Source organism: Pleurodeles waltl, chromosome 9 (genome assembly GCF_031143425.1).
Source record: "Pleurodeles waltl isolate 20211129_DDA chromosome 9, aPleWal1.hap1.20221129, whole genome shotgun sequence".
Classification (NCBI taxonomy): Eukaryota; Metazoa; Chordata; class Amphibia; order Caudata; family Salamandridae; genus Pleurodeles; species Pleurodeles waltl.
This window is the reverse complement of record NC_090448.1, coordinates 336,667,051-336,694,477: the sequence shown is the minus strand read 5'-3', so window position 1 is coordinate 336,694,477 and position 27,427 is coordinate 336,667,051. Positions and strand designations below refer to the sequence as shown.

Sequence of the window (27,427 nt, the reverse complement as noted above, 5' to 3'; positions counted from 1 at the left end):
CACACAATTGTCAGTTTGCTTCATGGCTCTGTGCTCCTGGCGTGTAAAGTCGTAAAGAAAGTAACTAACATCTGCACTCTTGGGTGGCGCCTATATAGGTGACTGCAACGTCGCATCTGTTGCCAACAATACCAACTGAGCCACGCGGAACTGAACAGAGCCACCCGATGGCTGCTCAAGGTTATTGCTCAAGGAAAAGTTTCTGGATCAAGCCTAAAGCCTGGGAAATTCAAAGGTAAGGAATCTGCAGCTAGATATAGTTTCTACCAGATAATGTGTTACCATAGGTAAGTAACTTGTTTGTCATGTCAAGGGATCTGAACTTTATCACGGGGAAGAAAATTGCCTGGAAAAGGTGACAAGATGCTTGGAACAAATTACAAACAGAACAGGACTATTCAACTTCAACCCCAAATGCTGCTTCTTGGGTGTCATAATCGTGGCCACAAAAGGAAAATATGGCAGATAAATGTATAGATTTGTCACTAACTATAGCTAAAAGAGGTACTGCTATGACTTGGAAATCGCAGTTGGGATCCTGAATATAGACTTGGTCGAAGATAACATTACACTGGGCTGAAATGGAACGGAACTGGCAACTACAAAGTACTAGGTAAGGGGGAACATTCTAAACAATGGGAGAACCTACTGAAATCCTTCCATGAGCTAATGATGCAAGAGAATGATGCTCATCGGTTGGTGACCTCCCCCAAGCTTCACTGGGCGAAACAGTGGCACATCATCCATACACATGACTGTAACTGCTCCAAATTGTCTCTTGTTACATCCCTTAATGGTGGACTGTAGGACATGTCAGCAATGTGGGTTTGATAATAGTATTTACTTCCTGCTTTTACCAATCTTATTCCTCCCTCATACAATGTATTTCCCTCTCAAGAACCACTTGATGATTGAGATGCATGACCTACTGAAATGTTATTATGTACTTTTTTGTTTTCACCATGGTTCATACCCATAATACCACACCTGGAATTATTAAATCATAATGAAAACATGTCTGAAGAAATGAGAGAATGACTAGAGAGGTGGAATAGTGAAGGAGAATATTTGGAGAGTAAAAATCTAATTGATTAGTGTGAAAAATTTAATTATGCTAATCTAAAGTCTACAGATGTTTCTTTTCAGTCTTAGCTAATGCTACAATATGTACCATTCAACCATTATTGAGTCCTCTTTCAGTATACAGTTTTTGTTGACACAATATTGAACAGTTGAAACAAATTTGGAAGTTGTTTTCTAATAAAGGAGTTGTTTTGTTCAACTCTTTAATTTTACCGGAAGCTTGCTTTCCACGTGAAGCACATAGTCCTTGGACATCTTGTTCAGTTAAACAAATTGAACTGTAGTCGGCTGTTATCTCTGCAACATTTCCTCATTAAACTATGTACAATCAGCAATAGTTCACACTAAGCACAGACAACATTTTTGTTAACATCTGTCCCTGATGAGGTTGATAAATTTTTTTTTTGAAATTCATCTTGGAAAAAAACATAATAAATACCCTTTAATAGCGCAGCAACAGATTAGTAAATAGTACTGGATACTATTCACTAGAACTAAAGCTTTTATGTTGAAATATCATTTGTGTTGCATAATATCATAGAAGTTGTTGTGTCACTGTTGGTGAATACTTCTCTTTAGGTAGACATTAAGGTATATTATTGTTTACTTCTATTGCATTGTCAAACCACCTTTGAAACAGTGATGTTTTAACCATCTGTAATAATTGTTTCTCTTTTTTTCAGGACTTTAGCAAGTCTTATCCTCATGATGTGTCCCGCAGTCCTCAAAGCCTAAGTGATACGGGCTACTCTTCAGATGGAATTTCTAGCTCGCAAAGTGAGATTACTGGCCTTGTCCAGCAAGATGAAGAACAGTTGAGTGGAGCAGGGCTATTGGAGAGGAGTCCGCTAAGTCCTTCTGAACTTAACAAGCTTGAAAGCTCTGTACGTCCTCTGTTGGAATCCAAGGGCATTTCCAGAGAACAAGCAGGAAAAATGTTCCATGAGTTACGTGAAGAACAAAGGCAAAAACAACGCCCATTGTCGCTTTCCATCTCACCTGAAGCTTTTGACTCAGATGAATCGCTGGAAGACATCATGGAAGAGGATGAGGACTCTATGGAATGGGACAAACAAAGGGATCTAAAGGACACCGTTGAATCCTCTGATGATGTTGGCAGCAAGATGCGTCATGACTTTGTAGAAGACAGCAGTGAAGGTGGTTTTTCTCCACTACCAACCAAGCAACACAAGGCAGAGTTCACTGCTGAGGAATTTATGAGGCAACAGATTTTGGAAATGAGTGCTGAAGAAGATAATTTTGATGATGATGATGAAGAATATGATCATGTCAAATATGTCAGTACTAAAAGCAACCACAAATCTGACTCAGAAAAAAACAAAGATATGTCTTCATCCAAAAGGCGGCTTTCTCACAATTCCAACAATATGTATGCAGAAGATGGAGAAGGAATGGAAGTCATGGAAGATGAGGATGTGACCGCTTCACAAGGGGGACTAAGGCGCTTTAAAACGATTGAATTAAATAGCACTAATAATTATGGTAGAGATATGGAATTGAGCCATCAAACAGACCTTAGTTTAGAACGTGAGCCTGAGTTAGAGATGGAAAGTTTGACAGGTTCTCCAGACGAAAGGTCACGGGGTGAATATTCTTCAACACTACCTGCAACAACACCTAGTTACACATCCGGTACCTCACCCACATCCATTTCATCACTTGAGGAAGACAGTGATAGCAGCCCTAGTCGAAGGCAAAGGCTCGAAGAGGTTAAGCAACAGCGAAAAGCACGACACCGCTCCCATGGTCCCCTATTACCAACCATTGAGGACTCTTCTGAGGAAGAAGAGCTTCGAGAAGAGGAGGAGCTTTTAAGAGAACAGGAAAAAATGAGAGAGGTTGAACAACAGCGCATTCGAAGTACTGCACGTAAAACAAAACGGGACAAGGAAGAGCTGAGAGCACAAAGAAGGCGGGAAAGATCTAAAACGCCCCCTAGTAATCTTTCTCCTATTGAAGATGCATCACCAACAGAAGAACTCCGGCAAGCTGCAGAGATGGAGGAACTTCATAGGTCCTCCTGCTCAGAGTATTCACCCTCCATCGATTCTGAGGCTGAAGGCTTTGATATCATAGCTTCTAAGTTGTATAAATCTGGCAGTGAATACAACTTGCCCACCTTTATGTCACTCTATTCGCCAACAGAAAAAACAGCGGGCACCTCAAGTTACCAATCAAACAAGCCGCTCAAAAGTGCTGAAGAGGTGTATGAAGAGATGATGAGAAAAGCAGAAATGTTCCAGAAACAACATGTTCAACAACCTCAACAACACATGCCTTACAGTAACACCTATCAACAGGTTGGATATCGGATGGAAGAAAACCAGAATCAATTTGAATATCAGTATATTGATGAGTACAGCTATGACAGTGGCCAAATTGGCTCTAAGCAAAATGACTATCAGAATGACTTATCTAAGTCAGGAACAGTCTATGAGGAAATCCTGCAGACTTCACAGAATATTTCAAGAATGCACCAGTCCTCATCTCTAGATTTGTCTATGCAAATTGAGGATAAACCCAGTATAGAAAAAACATTCCAGGAAAAACAGTTTCTTAATGCAGATAGCGCGTATACAGATATGCTAAAACAAAGTAGTGGTCCACTTACCCCTGGAACAAGTCCAACACAACTATCTGCACCTGTGTCCTTTTCCTCTTCTGAAATAAGTTCTGGAAAAAATATTCCTGATGTTCGAGTTACACAACATTTTTCAAATTTGGGCCACCAAAAACCCAAACTTCATAGCTCTCCTTCGGCGCCCAGCTTAGGATCAAAAGTTTTGACCACTACATGTCAGTCTAGCAAAGGTTCTAGCACTGCAACAATTGGGACTTCCATGAATCAAACTTTTATCACTGATGTAACAAGTGCTCCTGCAAAGCACAGTAGTCCTCATTCAGCAAGTGGTTCAGATGTGACCTCTGCAACTCCTAGCAGCAGAGGTTATGCTCATTCAAAAGTGTCCCCAGATTATCACAGCTCAAATGAAGATCTGCATCGAGCAAAGAATACTTCATTCATCAGTGAATCACCAAAAGATAAGCCCCAGCACACAAGTGAAAGCAAATCAAATGCATCTTTAACATCCAAGGTCATTTCTTTCTTCAAGAGTCCAAGCCCACCACTGTCTCCTACTTCCCCAACACAAAGTCCCACTCATTCTTTTCCAAAAATATGTAGGCCATCTAGCCCTGTAACTGGAGATAAAGTAACATCAGAATTTTCTTCTCGTCTTCAAAGTGCAGTTAAAACATGCACTGCCTCTGTCGCTTCTGCCACTTTAACATCATCTCCTATGGTAGCTCAAGGAACACAAACTCCTCACCGGTCTGGTGCTCCTCGTCTATCCCGGCAACATTCATCTCAAGAAGAACCATTTATGGTCATCACATTAGCATCAGATGCAGCAAGCCAAACCAAACCTGTAAGTGTAAGCTCGTCTGCATCTCCTGCCACCACTCCAACCAGACTGAGCCGTCACCCCTCAGTACAAATTCACCAGGAACAATCCTTATCCAGTTACACCAGAACAGTAATAGAACGACCACCTACTTCCTCATCAGCCATCAATGTGAGTACTGCAAAAGGACATGTTCCCTCTGCTCCAGACACCACTGCCAATACATACAGCTGGGGAGCATTGCCTGCTGAGAATATTTCTTTATGTAGAATATCTTCTGTACCTGGAACATCGAGAGTAGAACCTGGACCAAAATTGCAAGGTGGCAGTGCTGTTGACCTTCGAACTGTTATAAAATCAGCCCCAATCATTATAACAGACCAAGGAATGGATCTTACGTCCTTGGCTACAGAGTCGAGGAGGTACTCCCTCACCATGGAACAATCTCCAACTCGACAATCTACAGCTGTGCAACCCTTGATAATAAACCTAAATGCCCAGGAACAGCCTCATGCTATTATAAGCACTGCTACTACAGTGAGCATAACAGTTGCATCATCCATGCTTGTGTCACAGCCAAAACAACCTACAGTGTATGGCGATCCCTTCCAGAACAGAGTAGACTTTGGGCAGGGAACTGGAAGTGCAGTATGTCTGACCCAAGTAAGACAGATTGAGCATGCAGGTCAGTCTGGTTTCATAAGAGGTGCTGTGCACAATGATGAAACTTCTACTTTTGAAGAAAAGGCAGAAGTAATGGGCAGTCCTCAGCACACTATGTTTACTAGATACAACTTGCCTAACCAAATGACAGCTTTAGTTCAAAAAGAGGTGTTAGCTATTCAAACCACACATGCCCAAAATGTTGTTGCTATCAATACCATGCCTAGGCAAATTCAGCAGGATCAACGCGTAAGTTCTACAGAGATTTATAGAGGGTTTCCAACAGATATCAAATCTCACACTCCCCCCTTGAACATTCCTGACAAACAAACTCATGAGATAATGGTGCAGTTGGACGATATGGCAACAGGTACGGTCACTAAGTTAATTAAAGAAGAACCTTCTGCCAATGCCTTGGACCTTACAGGAATAAAGCCAGAAAGTCAAGTGGCATGCTGTGATGTAGTCTATAAATTTCCTTTTGGCAGTAGTTGCACTGGTACTTTTACTCCACCACCAAAGATGCCTGAAGTAAATACCATGGATCCAAGTCAAGTTAGACGCCCAGGAGTTCAATATTATGGAAACAAAGGACAAGATATTTCAGAGACATACCCTTATCGTGACCCATCAACTGCTGCAGCTCAGAATGTATATGAAGAGCAAAAATATTACCCCCAAAATGTCAGTGGGCGTTTGCAACCATCTATGTCAGACCCCAACCTGTCTGAAATTGGTTTGAATTATTTCCCCCTAAAGAATGATCAAACATTTAATGGTGCAGGTGGGGATGCTGCCATGGACTTAACAACAATGAATCATTCGTACAGTACTGGTATTACTGACTACATTGGTCAGGGACTGCAGTATGGCTCATTTACTGATCTCCGCCAACCCACGGATTTATTGAGCCATTCACTTCCAATGAGGCGGTATAACTCACTGTCCAATATCTACTCTGACTACAGGTATTCCTCTAGAGGTGATTTGTCTAATTTCCAAGAGTCAAGTCTTGCACAGTATAGTGCAACTACAGCTCGTGAAATAAGTAGAATGTGTGCAGCCCTAAACTCTATGGACCAATATGGAGGAAGACACGCAAACAATCCTGACCTATTGCAGTACGGACCCAGTTCAATTAGTGCTGGAGCTGTACGAACTGGTATTATATCTGCTGAACAAGGCATGAAATCAAACATGTTGTACAACCCTAACTTTCCAGGACTCCGTCAAAGTTTTGGAAATTTGGCCCAGTACAATGTACCTGGTTCTCGCCTCGGAGCTGTAAGGCAGATGTATCCTTCAACAGCAACAGTAAGAGCAGCAGATGGCATGATTTACTCAACAATAAATACTCCTATAGCTTCAACGCTTCCCATAACAACACAGCCAGCTTCTGTTTTGCGACCAATGATTCGAGGTATATACAGGCCATATTGCACAGGAAATCTTGCTGCTGTGCCATTGGCAAGTCTAACCAGAGTACCTCTTGTTGCTCCACGCATTCCACACCCATCCCAAGGCCTCTATCGATACTCAAGCCCTAGCAGGTTTCCACCGGCATCTACTGCCTCAGTAATAGAAACACCTGTATATTTGGGAAAGCCAGTTAATACCCCTTCTGTGAGTACTAGTGCAACTACTGATAGTCTAGTCACAACTGTGCCTCCCACACCTGCTGCAACTGTTTATAAAACAGAGCAGACAAGTTCTGGAATATTGGAGGAGCCCATGATTGCAGCACACGCAGGGCAGAGCATCACTAAAGATGTTAGCCAACCCCAACCACTGGCAGTTCAAAAGCAACAACTTGAATCACAATCATCGGCTATCACGAGTAAAAGCAGTATAGAAAAAGAAGAAAAGGAGAAGGAGGAGGAGCGTCAAAGAAAGCAGCAGGAACATATACTTCAAATTGAGAGAGAGCGAGTGGAACTGGAAAAGCTGAGGCAGATGAGGTTACACGAGGAACTGGAGAGAGAACGATTAGAATTGCAACGCCATCGGGAGAAGGAACAAATGTTGGTACAAAGAGAGATACAAGAGTTGCAGTCAATAAAGCACCAGGTACTGCAACAACAACAGGAAGAGCGGCAGACACAGTTTGCTCTACAGAGGGAGCAGTTAGCACAGCAGCGTTTGCAGCTAGAACAGATACAGCATTTGCAGCAGCAGCTGCAACAACAGCTAGAGGATCAGAAAAGACAGAAAACAACTTTACCTGCTGCTTGTGATGCAACAGTAAAGGTTCTTCCACAGACTGTATCTGAAATAGCTATAGAAATGCAAAAATCTCTGGCCCAAAATGTACCTTACTGGCCACCTATGACCCAACCATTTATAGCTATGGCAGCCCAAGGGCAGGAAATTCAAGCGCAACAACGCTGCTCTGCCCCTTATCGTCCCCTAACCAACTCTGCATCTGACATGTCCCTCCAAACCGAAGAGCACTGGGAAAGCAATAGATGCATAAAGAAGAGAAACTCCATGCCTCGTCTAAGAGATGCTTATGAGATGGATGATGGTCATGAGCCTTACATTGTCAAGAAGATAACAGACAGCAGTGTCCAGACTGATGATGAGGATGGTGAAGAAAGGTATTACATGTCTCGCCGACGCCGAACAAAGCGCAGCACTGACTGCAGTGTCCAAACAGATGATGAGGACAATGCTGAGTGGGAGCAGCCGACACGACGACGGAGGTCTAGATTCTCCCGCCATTCAGACTCTAGCTCGGATAGTAAACATGATGTATCAAAGGGAACATCAAGTATAGCCATCCAAACTACTAATGATTGTTCGGTGCAGACAGAGCCTGACCAGTTACTGAGAGTCTCTCCATCCATACACATAACCGATCCAGACCCTAGGGTGGAGATTGTAAAATATATATCTGCTCCTGAGAAGACCCAACGAGGAGAGAGCCTTGCTTGCCAAACTGAGCCAGAATCTCAGTCTCAAGGAATTGTAGTCCCTCAGCTCAATGTCCCTACAACAATAACGCCATATTCTTCTAACATCCAAATAGCAACATCAGGACCCTTGGATTCCAATATCTCTAGACAACAAGGGGTTGCAAAGTTTGAGAAGAAGAAACCTGACCCTTTGGAAATTGGTTATCAATCTCATTTACCTACTGATTCTTTATCTCAGCTTGTGGCACGTCAACCACCAAAGTCCCCACAAGTACTGTATTCACCTGTCTCTCCCCTCTCCCCTCATCGACTGCTGGAATCAACATTTACTTCTAGTGAAAGACTTAATAAGGCCCATGTAACCCCACAGAAACATTTCACAGCTGACACTACCCAGCGCCAGCAAACTCTACCTCGTCCTATTAAAACCATGCAGAGGTCACTATCAGACCCCAAGCCACTCAGTCCTACATCTGAGGAATCTGGAAAAGATCGATTTTCATTGTATCAACAGCAATTACTACAAAGCCAGGTAAGAGTGTTTGCCTTTGTTTTAAAGTTTGAACAAGAGCATGTTTGCTAGTTCATTAAGAAAACATCTTTAATAAAATAAAAAACCTACAGTATCACCAAAACTGAAACAATGGAGCATCATATTACCTCAACATTTCTTAAATTTATAGGAACTTGTCCCTCTGAATTGTATGAGGAATGATAAGTGTCTACATAAGTGTCTAAAATGCTTTCTTCTAGCAGAATGAAGACAAGGGAAGAAGACATTTATAAACAATTTAGGTGTTGGGCCTGGGCTCAATTCAAGAAATGTGTTGCCATTCTTAGTGTGGGCAAGGTACAAGTAAGTGCATGTAGGTGGACAGTGTGAACTACTCACAGATGGTTAGAAAGTTATAAATAGAGTGTGCTGAGTGCAGATTGTGTTAGTTCTGCACGATCATGAAATGGGATAAGATATCCCCAGCTGGGTAACTATTGGACAGAGGCCATAAACCTAACAAAAGTCTCTGGACATTACATTGTTGACGAATGGTGGGTTTTCTGCATGACTTGCAACATTCATTTATGCTTAATAGTTAGTACGAAAGATCCAGTCAAGGTGTTAGATGCTATTTATTTACTCAAATTGTTGCCCATACTTCAAGTACCTTCTATGGGAAAGCTGTGTAAAGAGAGAATTTTCCTTATACAGTAAACAGAAGAGACCAGAGTTTGTGATACGCTTTAGAGCCTAGGATGACTTCAGATAGATCCTCTAACAACAAGGATATACAAAAGCAGATAAAGCCTATCAAAATTAGACTGAATATAGTACCCCAGATGGCCTTCATAGGGCTCAGAGCCCTGGCCACGAAATTATTTTCCAAGCACGTCATTTGCTGTTTTCCAAGAGCATCACCCTGGATATGCTGACGCCTACCAATGAAAATTTGATGAGTGAGAAAAAGAAAGATATAGACAGAGAGCGAGAGAGAAAGAGAGAGAGAGAACGCGTACCCTTGATAAAAAAAGAAACAAAGTGTATCTTTACTGATAGAGCATTTCATAACTAGTAATTGGAAAGAGATGTATGATTGGTTCTGTAGAGGATGATCCATACGGACAGAATTAGGTCATTTGAGTTGAGGCTGTGAGAGTGAAGACAAAGAGATCGCTCCTAGTACCGTCTACTGGGGGAAGGGTGAATGGCAATCAAAAAAAGATGGAAAAAAGCTAATGTGAATATCCCTAAGAAAGGCTTAGAAAGCTGTGTTGTGGAAATTTATGTTATTGATCGATTGGTTAACAGCTCTTGATCTAATGTGCTGGATGTAGATAGAGAACATTGGAGTGGCCTTAATAGATTGATGGTTTTAGCTGTGTCCTGATGACATTTTATATGTACACAGAAGTAAAGAGCAGGTTACAAGCATCTGAAGGGACCTCTCTTGAGCATGCTCAGCACGAACTCTGTGCAGTGAGTAACTTTAGGGACAGCACTAAGAAGTCCACTACACATGGGAATGCCTGGGCGTACCCAGTATTGGAAACAGTGATTACCAGGATTAAGGCTAGCAAAACTGAGAAATATTACGAATTGAGCAATCTGATTGCAACAGATCACATCCTAAGGAATTGTTTGGCAGAGTTTAGTATATTGAGTACACTTAATTTACATGGCTTGCTCCTGAAGTTAATGGGTGTCAGCACCACTGTGCCTTAAAAGGTGCTGGGTCAAGTTTTCAGCAGCGTGCCTAGCGTGGGAATAAAAATACAGTTTTACACAAAGATCTTTAAAATTCTGGTTTGCATAGGGATCCAGGCACCTCAGTTTAAATGAAAAATGAAGTCAGGCTAGGAAAGAAGACCGTTTTAAAAAGTCTACTGGTGTGCCTTCGAAATTAATAACGTTAGGCTAGAGGGAATGTGAGTGGGTAATCACATTTATGTATCTGGGACTTTTAGAGGATAACCCATAGATCCAGGCCAGGATTACAGCCATGACCCAAAAATACCTCCTGGAATCATTGGTTAAAAATATCGGAATGGCCCCTCTCAGCGTCACTGAGGGTAGTTTTACTATGGTGAGAGAAATGTGATTAGGCCTCACCAGTAACACTTCCCTAGACCCCTAAGCATTGCCGCGTTTATTGAAATTCGAAAAAACAAACATGACTGCCCTCTGGCACTGTGGAAAGAAGGGTGGACATTTTGAAGGACAAATAGCTGTGTGTTTTAATGTATCACTGTCCTGTGCTCTGGAATGTGACTTTCTGTTGGAATATCCTTCCAGCAGATTACAGATTACATATGTTAACTATGGCAGAAGCCACACTGGATTTTGATTTTTTTCTTTAACACCATTTATTAGCTTTATGTGGTGCTGCACTTCTCCAGTTGTGGATCTGTGACCGGCTGTGTGACTGGTGTGTTTTTCTGTGCTCTCCCGTCGCAGGATACAGAGCTGTCAGATATTTCTCATTTATGCTAAAAATGTTTTTCAGATTGTTTTGTTTCTTCTCAAATCACTGGGCTTTAAACTCTGCACCAAATCTATTTTTTGGCGCTTTGATTGACAGCCATAAACATAATGGGGTTCCATCTGTATTCCTAGATCCTAGAGCGATCTCAGCAAATGTATTTCCTAGACAGATAATACTACAAAGATAATACGATCTCAAAAGCAGCAAAGAATGAAATCGAGACCCCTGTTTCTGAAAACTTTAATTATATGCAGGCGAGTTAATTGCCAGAAATCTGCAAATCCCCTCTGTGCATCTTCCCACAAATTCAAATCACCCATGTCAAGATTCCTGAGCAAATTCAGTTTTCATTCAGATAGCCTTGACTACAAAGAGGTATTACCCGAACAAGGAAGGGAACTTCGAATCCTGTTCTTGAAACCTATACTATATAAAGATGAGAGGACTCATTGCCAGAAATCTTCAAATAATCTCGACGAATCTTCCAGGAGTGGAGGATGCGGATGAAAAGCTGCAGTAGGTGTGCTCAATTAACCACAAATAGGTGCTAAACAAAAAACGTCTGAGTATTATCTGTGACTGAAGAATCTCAGAAATAGATCGTTTTATAACAACTTTAAAAAAAATCATTTTACTCTTACTTGTATACACGCTTGTGTTCTTTCTTGTGGACCTGGTCTGGAGAAGAGGGACGAAGGGCTTTGAAGGATCCATTTTTGTGGGTATATATACACACACACATATATTCACTTAAAAGTTAAGCTCACATTTTAAACGTGCGAAACCATAGAAATTCACCAGTTACAGTTAGTTACCTCAAGTAACTATAACTCGTACCCGCAAGGTAACTATAACTCGCACCCCCACCATGCACAGTATTTTTAGCAAATAATTTACTGCAAATATTACATTGATATTATCAATGATGTTATCAAAGATGTCATGAGTGCTGTAATTTGTGGGTTAATTAGCAGTGCATGGCGAGGGCGCGAGCAGGAGCCGGCCCTGGGGGATGTCGGTCCCCAGGGCCATCAGTGGCTCCAAAAGGGGGGCCGTGCAGCCCCCCTTAAGTGTATGCATAGGGACCACCTTTCTTTTTTAACGTTTTTCTCATGGGGTGGTGATTCCCAGAGCATGGGGGCAGTGCAGCACCCGCAAATGAGTTACATTTTACCAAGGGGATTGTGCTTTGTATCTGTCCGTAAAATAAAAATAAAATACTTTTTAACCGTTTGGGACTCTACCACCAGAACTAAGGGCCCTTTTATTTTTTTGGGGGTCTTGGCTTCAGCAGAGTCCCAAGATGCCTGACAACACTTCAACCACTTCTGTTGTTGAAGTGTTATCAGCCAATCAGATAGCTGCGCGCGATCGGGAGGGGTAGCAAATCCTTTGCATTCCCTAGATATACTAACTTGGATTTTCTTTAACTTGTCTAAAACTACTGAACAGAATTACACCAAAACAACAAAAGCACTCTTTCAGGACCAGGACCTACCTTCCTGCCAAATTTGTTGTAATTCTGTTCTGTAGTTTTTGCGCTATTGCTGTTCAAATTTCCTATGGAAAAAAAGAATGGGGAAAACGTGTTTTGGGACCTCTCCTTTTTTCTCAGCCTCCACTGGATGAATCACCAAGAAACTTTCCAGGCAGCAGCTGACGGGACTGGCAAATTGTTTTGGAATGTTTTGTGAAGATTTGTCAAGCGGCGCCAAAGGTATAGGCTAGTAAAAAAAAACTTTTTATATCATCATCAAAAGACTTTATTTCGGCCACACGAGCCATAAAACTAGGTCCCTACTATAACTACCTAATGGTAACCACCACTAGCTAATATATATACATACATATATATATCAGTGGCGACTGCTGTGGCATTAAAGTGGTGGGGGAAGGCACATGGAGAAGAATATATAAAAAAATTAGTGCTTACCTTCTGTCTACCTCCTCGGTGCTCTTCTGCACCTCTGCTCCTCGACTCCTGGCAGTCCATAGGCTCTTCTACACCAATCCAGACGGTGCTCTCATGCTGGTATTCCGCAGCATGAAGCAGTGCTGAGATTGGTCTGAGCGCCCTGGATTGGCGCTCTCTAAGGGACTAATACCCTGTACCTGTTCTCCACCTAGCTGTACAACACAGCTCCGGTGGAGCGATCTAAGTGCACATTTTGTTTTGGTCGTCCTAAGGTGGCCAGCCAAACTGACATATGCACTTGCAGCAGTGCCACCCCTCCTCCTCCTTGCTGCAGCTGTCCATCAGGATTGCTCGACTTGCCCCGCCCTAGACTCTGCTCAAGTAAGTGAAGAAAAATAAAATCTATAACTTGTGTTCTTATCATTTTATTTTTCATGTTTTTACAGCTACGAGAGCAGTGAGGTGACGCTCCTTCACCTTTAAGGAGAAGCCACCGCCCCTGCAGCCCCTGGAACCACCACCTCCCTGGGGCAACTAACAATTAGGCGGGAGGCTATGCACCCAACCTCCCCCACCCCTGTAGCCCCAGGGACTGCTACCTCCCTGGGCTCAACTTTAAGCAGGGGGCTATGCTTTACCTCCCTGGGACAATATTTAATATAAGTGGGGGGGCCTGCGTGCCCACCCCACACAGCCCCGGGTACCGCCACCTCTTCAGGTTGAATTTAAAGGAGATAGGGGGGGTCTGCTGCGGACACACGGCCCCAGGGACCACCACCTCCCAGGGAAAATTGTAATGTTGGAAGGGGGCCGCGCTGCCCCCCTCAAGGAGCCATAGATGGCCCTGTGGGCCGCCACCACCCATGGCCGGCTCCTGCTATGTTCTAGAGGGTTCCTCTGTTTCCCTGCCTGCAAAATATCAATGAAACATTAGAAGTAAAGTTATTGAAGAAAAAAGCTGTATGGCAGGCGCACAAGTTATAGTTGCCTTAGGCCGTGAGTTATACTTACTTGAAATAACTCCTGAATTTCTATGGTTTTGTGCCAGTAAATTCAGAACTTAACTATAACATTCCTGTAACCTTTGGGTTTTTTAGTGAATATTTTATATTTATGATTTTGAATCAAACAGCAAAAAATAAATTTTATCTGTATACATTTTTCCTGAGTTTGCTTTAGGTTCAGAAAGGTGATTTTATTGCCTGAAGACTGCACCTGCAGTGTGTCGCTTAAGAAATTGAAGCAGGCATCGTCTCTTGATGAAGCTATTAAGGGCTCATACATTCCACGTAGTTTTAAAAAGCGGTCTACCTATTTTTATCAGTGACAATGTAGCAAAGATCTTTTCATGTGTGATAGTTAAAGAAGGGAGATCTTAGCCTCCTTGAAGGACAGACATAGATGCAAAACATCTCTCGGCGAGGGATGATATAATGAGACCCAAGACCACTGGCTATTTGTTCATCTTTCCAGAACATAAATTAAACTCCTATTCGCCCAAACCAGGTAAGCATTCTATGAAGCTTTAGTAGTTTGCCACGCCTTTGTTTACTGGCTGATTGAAGCAGCACAGTTCCTGCACAGCACCTGCACTTACACCTAAAAACACAAAAGATGAATTTACATGAATAGTAATGACTTGCTATTAAATAATTCTTATGATCAGTAAGCAGGGGATCAATTTCCATGTATAGCCACCATCATTTCTAGAAGAGGACCTCAGTGGGCTGAGGTACAAGAATACCAACCTGCAGCACTAAACCTGAGTCAGACTCAGTTATTGTCGTCTGCCTGAACTTTATGCGAAGGATGAAATACCTGAGTCCAAAGTCAGACTATAGCAAGGTACTTTGGGATTCAGATCCTTCGCTGTCTTTTCGGTCTGAAGCAATCTTTCATTAATGTTCCACACGTCTGGTCTGCCCACAGTAAGTTGACCCCAAGGGATATGGCATGGGTTTTTTCTCCAGAGCTTGCCCGGACTGCTCAGTAGCAGCCAGTATTTGAGCCCTCATAATGTCTTGATGTCCACTTGGGACTCCACAAGCGCTTCACTTCTGACTCTGACTCTATATTATCCATTTTTGTCTGTTGGGTCGCTCTCAATGCTTTTTCTCTGACTAATTTGGTACATTTGTAGTGATGATCATCAATGAACCTGGGTGCAAGGGGTTTACCTATTCTCAGTGTGCGGAGAAGTGGACACAATCACTTTGGCAACTTCAGGGAAGTAATTCACCATTCAGGCAATCTAAGTCATGCAGCACAGTGAACCATGGGGTACCCTTGGACTCAGTAAGGCAGTGTTCCCACAGGACAGCAAGTAAAGGCTCTTCAGATCCTGCCCCACACAGTGGAAGGAAGGCAGAGGGTGGCAAAATGACTGGGAGGGGACCGTTCCCACACACCTCGCTGGCCAAGTACAAACCGCTCAGGAAGAATGAAACAAGGCATAGGTTGCATGGGGTGCGGGGGTTTTGCAGGCTGTGGTACCTCAGTAAGTCTGACCCCTCAGGGCCACAGTGCAGCGCCCAAGTAAGATCTAGACAACTGCTCTGCAGTACACAGACCACAAGTGGTTTGATGTCCTTTTATTTATTGCAACAACAACAAGGTGATGGACGAAATGCTTAAATTAATCGCAACCACTGGCAATCACTTTTCACCCATGCCACTCTATACAAAGGTCCACTTTATGCAAATCAGCAGCGACTCTCCTCCTCATGGGAACAGTCTGTCCTGAACTGCCAGGCAATACCCCCTCCAAAAGGGACCAAAAGCAACCCCAGATTGGCCTCAACCTACTAAGATATCATCAATGAGGCATAGCTTGAGTCGTATGGCAAAGTGAGCATGGGACTAATGTCTCTGCAAATCTGTTGCACTTAGGTCGTAATCTGTAGCAACAACAAGGCTATGGAGGAAATGCTTGAAATAATCTCAGCCACAGGCAGTCGCTCCGGCACATTCCAGCCAATCGATTTTTCAACCCCAGGCCACTCCAGACAGAGGCCCGCCTTATAAAAATTACCACCGACCCTGCTCCTCACGGGGCAGTCTGTCCCAAATTGCTGGGCAAGGCCCATTCCGGAAGGGAACCCTAGGCCAGTATTAACATACTGTTTTGGGTTTTCTGATTCAGGGAGGGCCTGCCCTGGCAATTTAGGATGGACTATTCCCATTGGAGCAGGGTCAAACTGATTTGCATATGGTTGGGTCCAAATTGAAGTAGCATGATATCCAAAATGGTGATGTACCAGAATGCGGCCCAGGTAACTACTGAAATTAATTGAAGCATTCCATCCATTCCTTTTTTTTTTGTATGTTTCAGTGTGACACTCTATGTAGGACTAGAATGCCCAGACGTGAGTCCCATCCACGCTGTGCCACAGGAACCAGGCTATACTCAACCGATGAGCCCTAATAATGGTGGAAGCAATCATAAGTTACTTGTTCAGGAGGGACCTAGTCTGGGAGTTCGAACTGGACTGGTCCCATTTGAGCAGGATCAAGACTGATTTGCACATGGCGGGGTCCCAACTGAGGTGGCATGGTGTGCACAATAACAATGGAGTGAGATGCAGCCCAAGTCATTTGCCAAGGGCTGAGATTAATTCAAGCATTCCATCTACCACTTTTTTTATCCTTCAGTATGATGCTTTAAGTGGGACATGTATGCCCTGGCGTGGGTCCTGTGCACACTGTGCACTGCAACCAAGCTATGCCCAACTGACGAGCTCTAATAATTATGTACCCAGTCTTGGGTTGCTTGTGTTCCAGTTCAGACAGGGACTGGCAGTTCGAGTTGGACTGTTCTCATTTTCACTGGTAGGTCAGCTCTCTGTCTGTGTTTCCTCTGATGTGTAAGGGGAGGCCGTAGGGCCTGCTTTGTGGGCCTCTGTGGCAAGCTGGAATCTCTTTGCTGGTTGCCTTCCTCACCACTGGAATGCATGGAGGTGAGCCGCTATGAGAGTGAGAATTCATGACTATAGCCTCATTGTTGCTAATGTGATATGTCAAAAGGCCCAACCCACCAGGTCTGACACAGTGCACAAGTAAGATCTAAACACTTGCTCTGCGTTATAGACTCAGAACTACGAGCTGTATGATGGCCTTTCTTTTATACTCTTAGCTGTGCTCAACTGTGGGTTGCATTCAAGATCATGGCACTGGTGTTCTGCGCACCGGGTGGCACACTACCATGGCGACAGTGCCCAATGATGTTACTCTTGTAAGAGGGGAAGAAGTGTCGGAGAAGGGTGCCCCATGTCCCTCTTTGTTGCCACCAAAATTTTCTCCCTCCCCTAGCAGCACAGCCTTCCAATCTACTCAGCTGTATCCTGGTTGCACTGCACTGCAGGGTCTTCCAGGCAGTCACACAGCCAGATCTACCCTGGGTCTTAGCAGGTAGAAGCAGTGCTGGGTCCTGCATGGGGAAATCACCAACAAGGGTGTAGCAGCGACACTGAGGCAATCTAGGTAGGTTCTTCTTTATTAATACAGCCCCAGACTTTGTACATCAACTGCTTCAACTTCACCACCTTCTCAATTTGGCAACCCATGAACCCCCTCCTATCCATGTTCTATCATGGAACTATAGCCATGCTCTTACTGTCCATTCAGCTACAACAAATCAACAAATCTATATACGTCATAATCTTGTGCATGTTAATACACTTGGCTTTTACACTACTTAGCATTATAGCACAACACCCGCTTTACAAAATTATAACTGAAACAAATAATTGCAACTAACAACTGGCAAAATATATTTCATATACTATGACACAATTTACATGAAATGGATGGTGATGCATCATAAAAACTGAAAACAAATAACCTAAAAAGAAATTATACCTGAAATGATAATACATACAAGAACATGAAAATGAATAAGCAACAAAACACTATTATACTGTATGTCTTTATTATACCGTACTAGCTCAGACAAAATCTTAAAACCTCTTCGGTTTAGTAATAATTCTACCAGATCCTCCAGTATGGATTTGTTCCTAGAACTAGAATTGGATATATCTGGCACGTCACTCACTTCTTCTGTATGAGCTTCACATTCACGTCCACCTTGCCCATTGTCAATATTTACATCCTCACACATGTCCATCTACTCATATTTATTGACACTATCCCTTTAAGCTTGGGCAAAATTATCCTGCCCATGTGCCACACTTTCCCATCTCTCAACTTTGCAGAGTTACGAAACATCTCACGCAACAGCAGTGGTTCTAAAAATCTGCTTTCACCTTTCCAAACCTTTTTCTCCTTTCTCACTCAGAGCCGATCTCCACATTTCAAATTAGACTCCTTAGTGCACATTTTATTATCATACCATGACTTATTTGTATGTTGAACCATGGTAATTTTCCATCTTAACTGCTCTGGTGACCACTCTGCTTGCCATCCACCACAGATCCTTACCAATTGGTTCTCGGCCCCTCATCAATGAAAACTGACTTTTCTCAGTTACACTACTGAGAGTAATCCTATACACCCAGGCTACTTTAAAAACCTCACTTTCCCAATTCAATCCAATATTCCTGGCCAGTTGGATAATACCTTAATAACGCTTTTGAAGCGCTCAACTAAACCGTTTCCCTCTGGATGGTATAACGAGGTGGTTCTATAGGTGATAGTAGTTCTTTTCAAGAATTGATGAGATTAGTCTGCAATAAAATGAGGTCCATTATCTGTAATAATTCTTCTCTGCAGCACTTATCTCACAAAAACTCTGTCCAAAAACTTAGTAATTATTTCACAATCCGCTTTACACACTATTTCAATTCCTGGCCACCTAGAGAAATTGTCCATTAAAACTAAGTTACACTACCTTCATCATCCTCCACCAGACCCGGTACATCTAGGTTGATTCTTTCCCATGACATATTGGGACATGCATATGTAAGAAAGGAGGTTTGAATGCCTTTTAGAATTTGTCAGAATTATTGAACTCAATACAATCGCTTATGCTCTTCTCTATTTGTTGATGTAATACAGGCCACCATTAATTACTCTTTACTTTTTGCTTTGTCTTGGATACCTCGAGATGTCCTTCATGACACATATCCAGAATTTTTCTCCTGAATGAGACTGCTGGCATTACTCTTCCACCTTTCCTCTTGAACAACATATCATATTCCATACACTGTTCCTTCCTCACTCCAAAAACACTCTATCATCAGAGTTTAAGTTTTTCTTGCTTGGCCAACCTTCATTAATGTATGTTGTTATTCTGTCATCTTTTTCCCAATTATCTCTCCATTCAGACGGCTTCCGTTCCACACACCCTTCTTCACAAACTTGCCCATCTTTTTTCATAGGTAAAGGCATTCTGCTGAGAAAATCAGCAACCGTGTTCTTGACACCTGACCAGTATTGTACATTACAAGTAACTCCAACAATTTTATAGACATCCTAGTCACTCTTGGGGATGCATTTCGCAAACCAACAGTTGTTAATACTTTTCTTAAAGGTTTATGATCTGACCGATATAATACTGAAAAGCCCCAAAAATTTGACGAAAATGACTCACTGCCCAAACGCATGCCAATGTCTCTCAGTTGATCACCAAATATCTTTCTTTGGCTGGGGACAAAGAAAGTGAGGCGAGCGCAACCACCCACTCATTGTGCTCATTCATCATCACACCTAGGTAACACTGCGCCCAACCCCTTGTTACTTACAACGGTTGTCACTATGATTTTTTATTTTTGATCGAACCGTTTTAGAAATGGTGTAGGTCCACTTTAATTTTTCAAGTTAATAAAAACTTCTTTACATTCTTTTGACCAAAACAACTTGGATTTGTTCTTAAGCAATTGAAGTATGTGATACATTTTCTCTGGGAATGTTTTATGAAGTTAGAGTCAAATTCAATTAAACGTAGGGAAGCTCTTACATCATCCTTTCCCATTGGGCTAGGGGTAATTTTAATTGCTTAGCCTAATACTTGTTTAGGTTTAATGCCATTCTTGCTGATTCTGTGCCCCAAGTATACAACTTCCTCCTGTGCAAATTTGCACTCACTGAATTCAGCTGTTAAGCCTTTCTCTTAAAGCATTTCCAAAACTTGTCCAAGCCTCTTCTCATGTTCCAGTCTGTATTTGTGCATAACCAGGATGTCATCTTGGAAAGACATCACTAGAGCAACACAACAGAACATGTTGTTCATAATTCTTTGGAATATTGCTGCAGCTGATACCAGTCCAAATGGTATCCTGGTAAATGGGAAACATCCAAAAGGCACGATAACGTTGTGAATTTCTTGCTGGGCTGGTGTAGTGGTACTTGATGATAAGCTGATTTAAGATCTGAGGTTGAAAACCAGCACACATTCTTGGTTGCAGCAAACATCTTGTTTATACTGGGTAGAAGATACAAAATGTTTTTGTTCAGTTCCCTAAGGTCCAAGCACAACTTTACTTTCCCATTGGGTCGTTTCATCACAGCTAAAGGAGAAACCCATTGTGCTGACTCAACCTGCTCTATTATACCATCCTCGACCAATTATTTTAATTTCTGATATACTTCATCCTTGACAGAGATTGATAGGTAAATACTCCAAAAGGCGGTGCACTGCAAACTGTAAAAAAACAATATATATGAAGAAAGTCCAGTATGATGATATAGTTTTTTCTATTTAATGTTTCATTAACAGTCCAAAATGTTGATTCTACACAACCCAGTGGGCAGTGTAGATTGTGACCAGAACTAGTACAGAAAAATAGCCTTGTAGCCTTGCAATCGCTGCAATTTCATGGACAAATGATATGTTCAGGATGAGCCAATTGCCCCTGCCCATTTGTCAGTTATCCACTGATCCAGGCTGCTGCTTTTTTCGTAAGTGCTTTTGAGTTTAATGGATGGGCATAGATCTGCTGAGGGATGGCATCTGCTCCTGGTTGTTTGCTGTCTCTCTGTTTCTTTAGGTTTAGGTGAGGGTACATATACTGTGTACCCGCAGTGTACTTACATTCCCGGTGAGGGTTTCTGTGTATGTCCCTGCAGGGATTGAGTGTGCCCACAGTGGTGGTTGTATATTTCTGCAGAGTGTATGAGTCTTTGAAAGATGTGGAAGGTGGATAGGTGTGTATGCATGGTGAATGTGTGTCTTTTCATCTGTCTCAGAGGGTGGGTGGGTTTTTATTGACTATAAAGCCCTCCCAAGTAGCTTTAGATGATGTCACTGTCTGTTCCAAGACAGATTAACTAACGGAACCCGAAACGCAGGCTGCCTTTGATAGACCTGATAGCAGCACAAGCTCTAACAATTGTCTCTGCACTGTCAGCTACCCAGAGGACATCCCCAACCGAAGAAATAGGATGGTCCCCAGCGCTTCCCTTAATGTTGTTGCACCAGCCACCCTATATCTCCAGGTAAACCCGCTACCAACATCCAACTTCATGACTACTGGTTGGAAAGTAAAGATTGTCTCCTGGAATGTGGCAGGTATCAAATCCAAACTCCTGTTGCCTCATTGGAACACCTTTATCGACCACTATGACATATGTATCTTTCAGGAGACCTGGCTAATCCAACCAGCCCACAAACCCGATTTCGGGGAAGAAGATAACATATGGCACATACCGAGGCTGGAGCTCCCACCACCATTAGGAAGTGGCACTCGGCCGCCCTGCAACTAAATGCCTTGAACCTTGGCCAAGGCCTGAGGTCTGTAAATCGAAGAACCAAATCTGACAAGCCCACACATTCACTGGCACATCGGGGAAGAGCAGCATCGACTATATATTGATGGACCTTAGATACTGGCACTTGGTAGATGACATGGTAGTCCGGACCCAAATGGACAGTGACCACAATCCACTCTGTCTTAGTTTAGAGCTACTGTGGGGTAGGGCGTCCATTGCAACAGCCACTGCCAAAGTAGCCAAGGTGGTCCAGGCTGAGAACAGCAGATGGTGACTTAGATGGAGCAAGGTGATCCTGCAAGATGACATTCTCTCCTCCATCAATTTAGATCTGACACATTGCGTAGCATTGATATCCACGATGGGAGAAGATGTGGTAAACTGTTCCTCTCTAATGGATGTACACATTGAGTTTTTCAAAAGATTGGAACAGCTATTATCTTTGCCAGCTGCCCACACACCAGTAGTGCTCCTTCCCGTGAAGGAGATAACTGGTACAATCGAGATTGCCGGATGGTCCGAACAAATCTAATCAGTGCAATCAAACAAAAGATGTTGCCCTAGTTAGGACTCAGAGGAACCTGTACAAGCAGATGCGGAACAAGGCCAGGAAGGACTGGGAGGAGGAAAGATGGAGACTCTTGAAGGTTGCATGTGAACGCAGGGATTCCCGATCCTTTTGGCTTATGGTAAGCAAAAGAAACCAAAAGGGAGTCCCTGCAGTTGTTAACAATATCCTGCCCTCAGACTGGTTCCAAAACTTCAACTCTCTCTATAATGTCGAAAGCCAATTCGCAACCATCTCTGTCCCTTTACTTCCACCCCAGCCGAATACCACCCACAGGAATGGTTTGTTCAACTTGGGAGATATCCGAGATGCAATAAACAACATAGTTCGACTGAAAGCCGCTGGCCCCAATTAATTCCTTGTGACCTTTTCCTTCATAACACTGACAAATGGGCTGAGTACATCCTTCTCTTATCCAATGCAATTGTTAGGGGGGCCCCCATCCCCAAGTCCTGGAGGGGTGCCGAGGTAATACCCATTTACAATAAAGGTGATATGTCCCTACCCGCCACCTATAGGCCCATAAGCCTAATCAATACAGTGCTAAAGGTATTCTGTCGTGCCCTACTATCGAAAATTTGCGATTGTATTTCTGAGAATGACATCCTATCACCATTCCAGGATGGCTTCAGGTCCAAAACAAGCACCATAGATCAGGTGTTCAGGTTTCTGCTTTTGTATTGGAAGGTTGTAGTGATAGGGAAGGGGAGTCTCTATGTAGCCTTCATAGACCTTAAATCTGCATTTGATCTGATCCCTAGAGGTAAACTCTGGGAGGTCCTCAATGAGATGGGTATGCCTGAGGGCTCCTGACCACAACAATTCGACTACACGAGGCCAACTATGCAAAAATACTTTGGGGGAACCAGTGGGATCTCACCAATCCGATCAAAGTAGTAAGGGGCGTTCGGCAGGGTTGTGTACTAGCTCCAACTCTCTTCTCCCTTTATTTGAATCAGGTCATCCAACAGCTCACCTTGCAGCCCTCTGATGCACCATCCTTAGTCAATGAAAAGATTGCAACACTTTTGTTCGCAGGTGACACCCTGATAGTATCCAAAACCCTGATGGGCCTTCAATCCTCGCTGAATCGATTTGATGATTTCTGCTCCAAGAGAGGCTTAGAAATAAACACCTCTAAAACCAAGTTCATGGTCATTAACCCTCACAGGTTATATAGGGGAACCTCTCCCTAGGTGGGTCTAAATTAGAACTAGTTAACACCTTCGAATGCCTGGGGATAAAACTATCAAATTCAATGTCCTGGAAAGCCCATATCAACTCCACATCATTAAAATTCAGCCAGCTAGTGGGCGTCCTTCTAAGGGAGCACCGTGCATCAACTACACAACCAATAGCTGCTGCTCTCCAGATTTATAACATGAAGGCCCTCATTACAACCCTGGCGGTTGGTGTTAAATTGGCGGTAATACTGCCAACAAGCTGGCGGTAATTACCGACAAATTATGACCATGGAGGAAAGATCTCCGATAGACAGCAAATGTACGACACCGACCGCCAGGGTGGAAACAGCCACCACGTGGTAGCCGCCTTCAGCCAGGCGGAAGTCAATGTTCCGACAACCATATTAAGACATAGGAAACCGCCACCTTTTCCCAGGCGGTACCAACGACATCAAAAGCTTGGGGGAAACAGAGCTCAGAAGAGAAAGGACTCCCCATTGGAGACACAGGGAACTACCTTGCCGCCATGGAGCCCGAGCTTCATGTCTTCCCCATGACCTTCTATGTGCTGCTCCACCACAAACATCAACGCCGGCGAAGACAATGGTGAGTACAGCCGCCTAGCACACAAGGGAGGGAGGGAGGAAAAAGAGAGTGACACACACACACACACACACCCCCAACACCATACACACAATCAGCTGATTCACAAAAACAGTTTTCCCCTGTAACTCGGATGAATAATGCAAGGACAAATCGATTTTGAAAAAGGGAATATAATAAGAGCAACACATCAAGATAAATAACTTACACAAATTAATAGCTGTATACATTTGTACATAAAAAGGGACACAGTCCACAATGTTCGTAGGCCAAATGGCCACAGGCCAAGGTCCAAGGCCACACATGTCACCTGCATCAACACAGAGAGAACACTGAAGGGGCATCAGTTGGTAAATAGGCAGGCACCTCAGGGGGATGGGTACGGGGGGCACCTCAGCCGGGAGATGGAACAACACCATTGGTTCTAGAGGGAGCAACATGCCCTGTGCTTGGTCCTGGGGAGTGCAAAGCCACAGTCTCACAGGTGGGTGACTTGCCCACTTGCTCTGGAGGGGGCAACATGCCCTGTGCTTGGTCCTGGGGAGTGCAAGGCCACAGTCTCTGAAGTGGGTGTCATACCAACTGGTTCTGGGGGGGGCCTCGTGCCCTGTGCTCTTGATCCTGGGTAGTCTTGGCGATGTGGGTGTCATACCCACTGGTTCTGGAGGGGGCCTCGTGCCCTGTGTTCCTGATCCTGGGTAGTTTTGACATGTGGGTGTCTTACCCACTGGTTCTGGAGGTAGCATTGTGCCCTGTGTTCTTGAACCTGAGGAGTGCAAGGTCACAGTCTCTCAGGTGAGAGTAATACCCACTGGATTTGCAGGGGGCAGGCCACACAGCAGGCCATGGAGTCAGGATTACATACCGTCCACCAACGGTGATGGCTGCTCAGTGGTGGTGGTGCTGCTGGTGGGGGGAGGCTCCTGCCCATACCCTGCAACCTCAAATGGCTGCCCACTGGAAGTCGTGTGCTGCTGGTGGGGGGTGTCTCCTGGCCATCGCTTGGACAGCTGCACAAACATGGTTGATGGTGAGGGCTCCGTCGCAGTTCCTGCCCCAGGCCCCTTTCTCTTCCCGCCTCCTGCCCCAGGCCCCTTTCTCTTCCCGCCTCCTGCCCCAGGCCCCTTGCTCTCCCTGCCTGCTGGTGCAGGCTCCTTGCTCTTCCTGACAGCTGGGGCAGGCTCCTTTTCCTTCTTAACAGCTGCTGGGGCAGGTTCCTTGGTCTTTCTAGCAGCTGGGGCAGGCTCTTTTACCTTCTTAGCAGCTGCTGGGGCAGGCTCCTTGGTCTTTGCTAGCTGGGCCAGGCTCCTTTACCTTCTTAGCAGCTGCTGGGGCAGGCTCATTGGTCTTTCTGGTGGCTGGGGCCGGCTCCTTTGTCTTGAGGCTGCCTGGTGCAGGCTCCTTCACCTTCAGGACATGTGGCCTGGATCCTTTTCCACCACGACTGGGTGTGGTGACGACTGGGCCTGTGGACTCGGTGGCTGAGGTGCTTGGTTGGGTTTTCCCTACCGTGGCCATATGTGCAGGACGGAGGGGAGGGACAGGGAGGAGGTCAATGGTGGTAGAAACAGTTTTTTAGGGACATTGGGGCAGGAAGAGGGAGAAGGAAGGGAGTGGAGGAAGAGGGAGTGGTTGTTGGAGGTGTATGTCTGCTGATTTTGGATGCAGGTGCATGGGCTGGATGCTGTTGTGAAGTGGATGGCTGCTGGGTGTCTGAGTGCTTACGTTTGTGTACCCTGGGGGGAGTTAGAGGGACAGACACAGGGGACGTGTGCATGGCTGTTGTGGAGGTGTCTGCCAGTGAGATGTATGTTCGACTTGGTGTGGCGGTGATGCTGGTAGTGGATGATGATGATGCAGGTGGGAGTGTAGACGGAACTGGGAGCAAGGTGGAGGAGGAGGCGGAGAGAGAGACAGTGGAAATAGTGGATGTTGGTGTGTCTGCATCTGGATCGTGTTTGTGTGAGTGCCTGTGGGATGAAGTGTGGTGCTTGTGTTTGCCTGAACCACTACTGTGTGTTGTCTTGTGTGCACGCTCGTCTGGCTGTGTGCTTGGAATGGGTTGGGGTTTTGGAGAATGGGACTGGGAAGAGGAAGTTGGAGGAGAGAGGGTAGAAACAGGGACAATGGCAGCCATCAGAGAGGAGGCCAGAGCCTGGATCGATCTCTGTTGGGCCGCAAAGCCAGTGTGAATGCCCTCCAAGAATGCATTAGTCTGTTGCATCTGGGCTGCCAGCCCCTGAATGGCATTCACAATGGTTGACTGCCCTACAGAAATCGATCTCAGGAGGTCAATAGCCTCCTCACTCAGGGCAGCAGGACTCACTAGGGCAGGGCCTGAGGTACCTGGGGCGAAGGAGATGCCCACCCTCCTGGGTCAGTGGGCACTGGCAACTCGATGGGGGGCTGCTGGGAGGGTGGTGCTGGTACGGGGGTGGTGGTGGTACCTGTAGCTGGGGTGGTCACAGAGGTGTCTGCCACCACCACTGAGCTTCCATCGCAGGAGGTATCTGTGTCCGAACTGTCCCCTCCAGTCTCCACCGTGGTGCTCCCCTCGCCCTCCGTCCCTCTGGTGCCCTCAGCGTCGGTGGACTCTGCTTCCTGGGTCCTGTGGGATGCCGCTCCCTCTGTTGCCGGTGCCTGTGCTCCTCCGCCAGATGATGCTAATGCACATAAGGACAGGATGACAAAACAAAAAGGGGGGGAGAGACAAAGGATACACTTGGTCAATGGCTGCAGCAACACCACCATTGGCGTACATAGCACCCTCACACACAGGGAACAGCCCTACACAATATGCCATACCACTGGCAGAGAAGTAGTTAGCACCCAAGCCATGGAGAGGGGCACACGCCGCCAAATGCAGCACACCTGGGACCCACCCAGCCCTGACCAGTTGTGGAAGCCTACGAGCTAGGTAGCAAGATTCTCCCTTCTGAACCTAGCCATCAGGGGACCTATGCTGCAATGTCAGGCCTGGCCAAGGGGCACCCACGGACACACATCCCTCACCCGGATACCACCCTGCCATGCTTAAGTTGTAATGATGGGAACTGTACTCACCCCCTTGTGGCTGCTGTGATGCCCTCAAGTGCCCATCCAGCTCAGGATAGGCCACCGCCAGTATGTGGGCCATCAGGGTGTTAGGGTTCGACGGGCACCCCTTCCTCGTTGGGAGGCTATCCCCAGCTGGGCCTCCGCTGTCTTCCGTGCCCAGCGTCTCAGGTCCTCCCATCATTTCCGACACTGGGTGCTCCACCTGCCGTAGACCACCAGGGTCCGCACGTCCATGGCGATGGCACGCCATATACCCTTCTTTTGATGGGTGCTGACCTGCAGAGGCAATTCACACAGGAAAATGGAATTAGTCAAACAGTCCTGCATGTTACACTTATGACCCACCATACCCCTTCAAATCACCATTTACAC

The 27,427-nt window shown here is 44.8% G+C and overlaps 1 protein-coding gene across 1 annotated transcript in view; it reads left to right on the top strand.

Moving 5' to 3' along the window:
• BSN (bassoon presynaptic cytomatrix protein) overlaps positions 1–27,427 on the top strand; it is a 984,265-nt gene that overhangs the window by 738,830 nt on the left and 218,008 nt on the right. Inside the window, exon 5 of the mRNA XM_069206880.1 lies at positions 1,767–8,618. Within this exon, the coding sequence (XP_069062981.1) occupies positions 1,767–8,618 (6,852 nt within the window). The remainder of the gene's footprint in view (positions 1–1,766; positions 8,619–27,427) is intronic.